The following is a 9,818-nucleotide window of genomic DNA, read 5'->3' as shown; positions in this document are numbered from 1 at the left end:
TGTAACCATAAGTGAATAATTCTAATACAGGGGGTTGCTCCCTTACACCAGACTCCTGCACTGATTACACTCACCTGGTCATATCCTTTTGATCAAAAAACCCCCAACAGTTTCCTTTTAGAATGAATCCTACCCTCTCATTGTAATAAATAGGAACACATTTATTGCTAGGATCCACCAATAGATGGTCTAAACACAGCTCCTGTCATTCTTGAGGCTCTGAACTCCTTTCATCAGGCTGGCCATTGCGCCGAAACTTCAGGGCAGATGATGTGGGTGAAGGGTTTCCTCTTACCTCTTCTGTAAATAAACTGCCTGCAAATGCTACAGTATTAAATGTCTCCTCACTCCCCACCTCTGAGGTTTGTTCCTTCTCATCCATTCCTCTTCTCAAATGGCCTCCCCTCCCATGCTCACAGTCCAGCACAGGGGTTCCCCTCCCCTGGCAAGTCCTTTATTCTTGCAGCCCTGAGCCCTCCTGGCTCAGATCGGCCTCCCTCCTGCAGGCATAGGGGGTGCACCCCCTGACAAGCCGTGCTCCTCACTTAGATGATGGGCAAGCGGAAGTGCCAATGCCCCCCCCCCTCCCCCCGCGAGCACTAGCCGGGAAGGTGCAGCACCATATGAAGCACTGTGGTGACTTCTGGGAGCAATGCAGACATTTTCAGAAGTGCCGTAGCTGCTTCCCGGTTGATGCAATTGGCCGCGAGGCGACCCCACCCCTCCCAGTCACTGACTGGCCCCTGGGGGGGACACCAGTCACCCATGCCTGCAGGGTTCTGACCTGACAGCTCCCAAACAGCCTACCAGCTGAGGCTGGCCATTCCCTTTCCCTCTTCTCATGGGGACACCTGTGTCTGAAAGCTGCACAGCTCCATGCCTGGTGAAGAGATTAGCTCCTGATGGTGCTATACATGCTCTTCCTTGTCCTGATGTCAGCTCCTGGAGCAAGTCTCAGTTCCTGTTCCAGTGGGGGAGTGGGGGGCTGTGCCTCTTCCCTCAAATCTTTCAAAGCTGGATTTGGATCCTCCTCTCCAGTCCTAGGATCCTCCTGTGCAGCTGTTACACTACTCTGCAGCTGCTCCCAGAGGGAGCAGTTGAGTGCAGGGCTGTTCCTGCCCATCTGCCCTGCTTTGCCCCCTGCAGCAGCCAGAGGGAGCTCCAGGCTTCCCTGGTGCCAGCCCTGGGCTGGCACGGGGCACAGGGGTCAGACCTGAATTTTGGAGAGAGATGGGAACTGTCCTGAAGTGGGGGACAGCTCCCAGCTGCACGGATCTTGGGATCTCAGGCCCTGTGAAGCCCTTGTCTTCTGAGCAGATCTGAAAGCAGCAGAAGCTCACACATCCCTGCTGCAGGGGAATACCAAAATCAGCTTTCCCCTGAACTGGGCTGGGAATGGCTGGGGGCTGCACACTGTGTACCTATACCCCTTTAAATTGACCAGTGCTGCAGTGGGGAGAGGAGAAACCAGACTCAGACCAACCAGCCAGTTGGGGGACGTCATTCAGCAGGATGAGGCCGTGATCCCTCCCCCACCCACCCTCCTACGGTCTGGCCTTCGATCCTCTTCATTACATGTGATCTTTGTTTCCCACCTAGGCATGTTGATGGTATCTTTAACAAACCCTACAAGAAAGTCCTGGTGCTGCTTCCTACTCATGTCTCACCTCACCCCAGTCCCACCAGTGCTTTCCACCCCCCACCCCCCACACTTGGGCACAAGGAAGCACCCCAAGCCAGCACCCTTGAGCTGGACTGAGATCCTGATCTCCACACAGGAGCAATGGACAGGTCCCCCCAACCCCACCCCTGTCCACTGTGGCCCCGCACTGCCTAGGATGACTGGCAGCAAATTGCTAATCTAATGCCATCTACTCTAATTCTGCACCCAGAAATAACAAACTCCAGCAAGAACTGTGCTGGAGTTCATTTGGCTGTGCTAATTGCATGAATAGATGCACCTGAAGAACAGTGTTGTTGTATTAGGACCAAACATAGCATTGAATCAAGTAATACTCTCTCTTCCAGCCCTAGGATCCTATGCATATTTTGAAACATGCAAGTGAGTTTAAGACCTTGAATCTCCTTTAAAGTAAGCACTTAACTTCCTTTAGGGGTTGTTTTTTTTAAAAAAAACAAACAAACCTCAACTTGTTTAAGAAGCAGTGAACAGATACCAATGTCCCTGAATTTTTTTCTCTAGTGATGGAGTAACCCTCCCTTACTATGATCAAAACACAGAATTAAGGCTTGGAGTTAATGAGACAGTTGTTTCCAAACCAGCCAGATATAGTTAAGCACCCAACAATGCTAGAGCTCTTTCCAAAATCCTAGCCCTCTGAACACTGGACCTCAAGGCTTTGGTGGAAAATGATGTGCTCTATCACACAGATCAATGACAATCTGTTCTTCAATGGTTTGCTTTCCTCAACCTTGAATCATTCCTTTTGCCATTTGGAAAAAAAAAACAACCCTCTGTCTGCATCACAAATAAAAATGTCTCCATAAGCAAATCTACATGAATGTTCTCCTTGTGTATCCTCTTCCTTGTGGTGCAAAAGATGCTTGTTTCATGGTTTACTGAGGGCCCAAACTGACTGAGCTGCCTGTCTGTAGTTCTCATCCTTGCCCTGAAACCTTGCAGTAAGAGCCTGGAGGGAAAAGATGAAGGAGCACTTGGGAGAGATGGGAAAGGAACCATGTTCTCAGATGGAAAGAGGAAGCGCTTTGCCATACCGAGGTTTAGATAGGATATTGCTGTATTGAAAACTTAATGAAGATACTTAAGATATGGGCTTTTTCCGCAAAGTTTAATGTGATCAGTAGCAAAGCTGTTCAGGAAATTTCCCTTCAAACCCTTTTCGTTTGGAAAGGTCTCTGTTAGTGTAACTGGACAAGTTCACAAAACCTTAGTCATGTCAACTCGAGTTCCAGCCTTTCACACATGCATGAACTATTAGGAGGACTAGTACCCATCTGTCTGTCTACCCTCCAAAAGGAAAAAGATAAATAAAAGAGATTCTGTGATAAGACATGCAGTAATCCTACTGTCTCAGTGTTCATTCACTTGCAGTTGACTATATATTCATGATGCAATTACAATGATAATAATTATAAACTGACAGACCTGACACTTGCTGGTTGCAGTGCAGTTGTGAGGCTCCTGGTGACCTTAGCTTATCTGCCCAGTATGCCAGCTTTTACATTGAAAACACCTTTGTCAGGCTGAGGAAGTACCTGCAGTTGGTGTGTCTTCTGGTCCTGGATGGAAGAAATTGTAAAGAAGGCAGAGGCCAGCCTGGTACACAATGCAGGCAAGAAAGCCAGTCAGTGAAAATGGAAATGGAGGTGTCAGGGGGTGAGGGACAGGCTGGGGTGTGGGTTGCGGGGGATAGGGGGATGTAGCAGTGCAGGTAACAGTGCAGAGGTACCTGGGCAGTCAGATGTCCGCAGGTCACAGCGTGCCAGAACTCCACTGTCTAATCTAGATTGAGTCCATGAGTTTCTGTACCTAGGAGACTGATAAAGTGAAGTTCATAGGCCCGGCTGTGAAACGTGGTTTATAATTTGTTCCCTCTCAGGATCAGGCCTGAGAGACTGGAGGCAGAGTGTCTTTTTGGTGAGGAATGCACCCCCGCAGGTAGCTGGGTATTGTTGTCTTGGATAGATTCTGGTGTGCAGTTTGTGGGGTACTGGGGATGGTTGGCAGGTTTTGTGTTTGGAGATGTAGGAAGTTGGCTTCAGTTCTGGTGATGAGATTAGGTGCTTGTTTGAATGTGCAAACCACTTTTCACAGCTGGGCCTATGAAAAGCACTTCATTAGCCCCCTAGGTACAGAAACTCATGGACTCCATGTGTTGGGGAAAACTTGTCCCCAGGTTCATTAGGTGGAGGCTCAGATGAACAACAACATAAGTTTAAAGACTTGATTTATTAAAGAATGCATTCTGAACAGACAACTGCCCCGAGAGGAAACTGTCTGTTGTTCTACTTCGCACGCAGCTTGATTTTATAGCAAGTATGATATAGGAAGTATGACATCATATGCATAGTAACAGATGCATCAATCTATTTAATAGCCACACTCTTTCTATACCAGCATCCTGTTTTTACTAAACTAGAATTGTTCCAATTTGTGCTTAGCCTAGCAGTTTGGGGTCATGCCCTTTGACTTCCTCATAGCTTAAGCTGTGTACGTGACCTGCTCGCTGTCACATAATGGTGATTGACTCGGTTCTGTTCCCCTTCACATGTACACAGTCAAATTGTGGCACACTGTGACATGCCGGACAGCTGACTCCCCAGGTACCTCTGCACTTTTACCTGCACTGCTACATCCCCCTACTCGCCCCTCTCCCAACCCCAGTCTCTCTCTCACCCCCGGACACCTCCATTTCCATTTTCACTGACTGACTTCCTTGCCTGCGTTGCGTGCCAGGCCAGCCTCCACCTTTGTTTTTTATATGTAGGATTCACACAATACTATGAAAAAACTCATATTTTTCTTTTATAATTTATTCATGAAATAAGTAAAGCAAAGTCATGAAAGAAAGATAGACATATTGTTCGTGGAGCGGATCAGCCTGTGGAGCAGTTGCTCAAGGGCAGCTTGGATCTCCCTGTTCCTCATGCTGTAGATGACTGGATTCATCAAAGGAGGCACCACACAATACAGATTCAAATCGCTGTCCCAAATTGATTCAGCCAAATCTGATTTGGAGATTCGGCCGCTGCCAAATTGGCTTAATCTCCAAACTGAACAGGCCTGATCCCCCACCCATTCTCCCACCGCATCTGTGGCCACCCTGTCCGACCCCAGCATCCTGGCACCTTAAACAAACAAAAAAAAAGCCCCACACTTACTGCCTCCTGCCAGGAAGGGGGGCAATCCCTACTGTCCTGCACTACCCCACGCTGTGTTGGGGGGGCTCAGCCATGAGCCCCCAGAGGCTTGACAGCTGCTTCAGCAGCCAATGAGTGCAGGGCTTTTTTTTTTTTTTAAGTGGTGTTTAATGTGATCAGTAGTAAAGCTCATCAGGAAATTTCCCTTCAAACCCTTTTTGTTTGGAAAGTGCTGTGTTAATATAACCGGAAATATTCACAAAACCTTAGTCATGTCAGCTCAGGTTTCAGCCATTCACACATGCATGAACGATTAGGAGGACTAGTAACCATCTGTCTGTATACCCTCTGAAAGGAAAAAGGAAATAAAAGAGATTGTACAATAAGACATACAGTAACCCTACTGTCTCAGTGTCCATTCACTTGCAGTTGATTGTTTTAATCCACTGTATATTCATGATGCTATTACAATGATAATAATAATGAACTCATAGTGTTAGAAGGGGCCTCCAGGATCATGTGGTCCACCCCCTGCACAAATGCAAGACTGTTACTCCTAAATTATCCATGAGCAATGACTATCCTCTTTTTGAAAACCTGAAATGAAGGAAACTCCACAATGTCCCTGGGCAGTCTATTCCACGTCCGCACTGATCTAGAAACAAGGGTGCTTTTCCCCCTGAAATCTAATCTAAATCTACTTCACTGTCATATGAAGCTTGATGTCCTTCCCTATTCAACAAGGGAGATCAATTGTTCACCCTCTTCTTCTTGGCAGTTTTTCAGCTTTTTCAAGACTGCTATGATCTGCCTCTTAATTATCTTTTTTTGCAAGCTAAATATGCCTAGTTCTCTCCATCTCTCCTTAAATGGCTTGTCTTCCAACCATTTATAATTTTCGTCACCTATCTCTGAACTTTTTTAACTTCTTCATATTCCTTCTTAAAGTGTGAAGCCCAGAAAGTCACACAGTAGTCTAGGTGAAGCCAAACTAGCACCATGTGGAGTGGTACTATCACCTCCTATGTTTTACATCTTTCTTAGCACGTTTGCTGGTTCATATTGAGTCTGGGATCCACCTTTTCAACAATGATACCACCCAGGCATTTATAATCCAAGCTGTATTTGTGCTTTTGATTATGCTCCCCTAGGTGCAGCAACTTCCATTTGCTTCTAGGCCTTCATCTTATTGTTTCAGGCCCAGCGCCCCAATCTACCCGCATCCATCTGAACTCTATTCCTGTCCCCTTAAGTACTTGCACTTCATTCCAGTTTCACATCATCTGGAGATTTGCATGTATATTCTGTCTTCTGAATAATTGATTGCACCAATTAGTAAACAAAAGACTAGAATTCTTCATTATCTTGCAATTGAGGGATTTAATTAGATGGTGCAAAGACACGAAAATTGATGCATGAAACATTACTTTCCCATTTCAACAGTGTCAACGAAAATGATAAAAGCCAAGTCTTTGACCTTACAAAGTTACAGAATTAACCCACCACCTTCTTTTTAAATATGTAAGATTCACACAATACTATGAAAAAAGACTAATTCCATGTGTAAATTAGAAAAGAAAAATATACGAAAAGGAAAGTCATGAAAGAAAAATGGACATATTGTTCTTGGAGAGGATCAGCCTGTGGAGCAGTTGCTTGAGGGCAGCTTGGATCTCCTCATTTCTCATGCTATAGATGACCGGATTCATCAATGGAGGCACCACACAATACAGAACAGCTGCCAGGAGATCCAGAGGGGATGGGGAGTCAGAGACTGGCTTCAAGTAGGCAATGCTGGCAGTGGAAAGAAACAGAGAGACCACAATAAGGTGAGGAATGCAGGTGGAGAAGGCTTTCTGATGGCCATGCTCCGAGGGGATTCTCCACAATGCGGTGAAGATCTGAACATATGACACAACGATGAAAACAAAACAGCCTAAACCTAGAAACACACTGAAGGCAAGGGCTGCCAGCTCTCTACGGTATGTGTCAGAGCAGGAGAGCTTGAGCAGCTGGGGTATTTCACAGAAGAACTGGTTGATGGTATTTGAGTGGCAGAAGGGGAGACTAAAGGTGTTCCCAGTGTGCAGTGCAGAGTACATGATACCAGCAGCCCAAGCACAGGCAGCCATCTGGATGCAAGCTCTCCTGTTCATTATTATCTCATAATGCAGTGGTTTGCAGATGGCAACATATCGGTCATATGCCATAACCGTGAGAAGGGATAAATTTGCTCCCAAGAAGCAGAAGAGACAAAACACTTGGGCTACACATCCAGAGTAGGAGATCAACCTGGTGTTCAATAGGGAATTGGACATGGATTTGGGCACGGTCACTGAGATGGAGCCAAGGTCCAGGAGAGACAAATTAATCAAGAAAAAGAACATGGGGGAATGAAGCTTGTGGTTGCGAGTTACAACTGTGATAACGAGGAAATTCCCCATCAGAGCTGTCAGGTATGCTGTCAGAAACGTGACAAAGTGTAAGATCTGCAGCTCCTGGATGTCAGAGAACCCCAGGAGGAGGAACTCGGTCATGGTTGTTTGGTTGGACATTTCCCCCTTCAATGTGTTGTGCAAGGCCTGTGATGGAAAGACAAGGGTACTGGACAGGATCCAAGTAACAAGGATAACAGGAGTGCATCTCATGTCATAAACAACTCATGAACAAACTGGCAACAGGGTCTATGTTAAAGGGCTGTAAATTTTTAAGTAGAAAGTAACATTGTTCAGATTTTTATTTTTTGCAATGTAAAGAAGTTCCACAAAAGTCCTTACCTGTGGCTATATGTATAGGAACATCACACCAACAAAAAGAAAATATTACAGAAAAAACAAATTTTATAATTATTTGATTGGTACTGCAATAGCACAAAGGGTTTGCCTTTTAACTGCTTCATGCCCTCATTTTCCTTTTCCCCCTCCTTCCATTTCAAATCTCACCGTAAAACTACCTCCCTTCATCAGGTTGGCCGACCAGGGAACATACTCAAACCAAAGGGCCCAGTATGGAGGGCAGAATAGTGTTCAGAGGTCTTGAGACAGTAGCCTATGAACCATCATAGAAAACTAACATGGTAGTTTTGGCTGGATGCATTTTATATTCAATTTTTAATGGCAACAACAGAAAAAACAAGATTCACAGGGAAAAAATGAAGGCCAAAGCAAGAGCAGGCTCATTGAACACAGCACTTGTGATGGCAATAAATGCTGATCAACGAATTGCTAAAACATCCTCCTTTCCTCTTCACTGGTATCTACCACATAAACACGGGCAGCATCCCAAGAGTCACCTTGTCTGGAAGGAATCTACACTGAGTTCTGCCTGCCACGATAAGCTGCTTTATATGGTCCCCACCCCCAGCTGGACGGTGATCTCTGTGCCACAATAGGCTAATCCCATGGTCCTGTTACTTTCACTTTGTGTGATTGGTCTTTGTCATTTGGGTACAAGAACTTTAAGATCTTTTGGCAAGGGATGCGTCTCACTATTTATTTGCTCATCAAACTTTGTTGGGTCCCCTGACCCTAATTTGAGAGGCACTCAGACATGTAAAATGCATTTTATAGGGTATCAACAGCAGGGTTTACTGGGTTATCCCTCCTCCAGGTGTTTTTTTCTGGAAAACAGCAAAATCTGGATGCAATGAATAGGTGGGATTGGCATCCTGGTGTTGCCGGGTAATACTGATGCTCTGCTGTGGGGCTTAGAATTTAAGCCTGGAAAGAGATTACTTTTAAAAATGTCTTTGCTTCAAGACATAATGTTTTGCAATGTGTACATTTCTTCAAAAGCATACATTTATGTAGAAGAACTAAAAATAAAATATATTGGTAGGAGGATTATTTGGTTTAAATCTGCACTGTCCAATAGCCTTTGATAGAAAATCTCTAGTTCCAAAGACACTGAAATATGTGGGATCTTGGGAGCAAGTTCAGATTTTCTAAAGGGAACTGTTTTCTTTTCTTTCTTTTATTCCTTTGACCACCTAAGACATTTTGAATACCTTGCTATAAAATGTTGATCAATTTTCAGCTGTGTGTCTTTTTTAGGTGCTTCAATAAACCACGTGTCCCCCTGTTACCAATCAACCACAGCTAATTGCAATAACAGACTTACAGCAATGTTCTTTGTGACGTTTTCTCAGTTTGTGACAGATCCTCCAGTGCCAGGACTCCTTGCTTCTTTTCCCACTACTGATCTATCTAATCTCCCTTTTCCCTGCCACTGTCAAATCTTTCAAGTCAAAATATCTTAGTAGGAGCTTTCTCCCCACTCCAAGACTGAACTGACAGAAGTAGATCCAACCCAGTTTCTTCCTGCAGAAGACAGTGAACTTCACTGGTATGGAAGGACTGATGCTGCAGGAAGATGATTTATCCACATCTCTCTTCTTAGGGCTTCTGGGACTTGTTCCCTAGAGCCCAGCTCAGCTTTGAAGCACACAATCAGAAATAAGCCATCTTGGATTCATATGTTTTAAAGGCAGAAAGTTTTATTTTGATTGTTTAGTCTGATCACCTTTTATCTATTGTATCTTGCTTCTGGGCCAAGATACATACCATCTGGGAGCCAAGTTAAAATATTCAGGCATCTCAAAAAATGGTGAGCTATGTAGTCACATTTAGGAAATGAGTTACACAGGTGTGCTGGCTCAGTTTTGTAGCTTAGGTGGTGTTGTGAGTACCTTTAAGATCTGCCTGCATTTTACACATAACAGTGCCTCTGATATAGGTGACCCAGGTTCTTTGCTCTTAACTTTCATGCCCTGTAATTCTCCATGCTTGGGTATATGTGCCATTATATCCATCCTGTTATTTTTCCGTTGCTTTGGTTCTCTTTAATTGCAGAACAATAAATCCTGGGATTGGCAAAGCAGTAGAAGAGACTGAGGAATGAGGTCTTCAGTGCGCTGTTCCCATAGGTTGCCTCTATACGTCATCGTACAGCGGTGTTGCTCCAGTGACTCTTCCTTT

General features: G+C 44.9%; 1 protein-coding gene across 1 annotated transcript; it reads right to left on the bottom strand.

Moving 5' to 3' along the window:
• Window positions 1–454: 454 nt before the first annotated feature.
• Window positions 455–7,397, bottom strand: LOC132243772 (olfactory receptor 14C36-like). Its single transcript, XM_059714162.1, has 2 exons — window positions 6,463–7,397; window positions 455–500 (listed from the first exon to the last, which is right to left on the bottom strand). Exons 1-2 carry the CDS (start codon window positions 7,395–7,397, stop codon window positions 455–457), a joined length of 981 nt encoding a protein of 326 aa, XP_059570145.1.
• Between the last annotated feature and the right edge of the window lie 2,421 nt (window positions 7,398–9,818).

The sequence above is a fragment of the Alligator mississippiensis genome, chromosome 11 (assembly GCF_030867095.1).
Source record: "Alligator mississippiensis isolate rAllMis1 chromosome 11, rAllMis1, whole genome shotgun sequence".
In the NCBI taxonomy this organism is placed as follows: domain Eukaryota; kingdom Metazoa; phylum Chordata; order Crocodylia; family Alligatoridae; genus Alligator; species Alligator mississippiensis.
Note: the sequence above shows the minus strand (reverse complement) of the source record. Positions and strands in the feature narration are given on the sequence as shown.

Bases quoted from the DNA above. Each gene is read 5' to 3' on its own strand.
- LOC132243772 (XM_059714162.1), bottom strand. From the start codon at position 7,397: ATGTCCAACCAAACAACCATGACCGAGTTCCTCCTCCTGGGGTTCTCT. The intron at 501-6,462 runs TATGTCCATTTT...CTATGCCTGCAG, and splicing joins CTGATCCTCTCCAAGAACAA to GAGGGAGGCCGATCTGAGCC.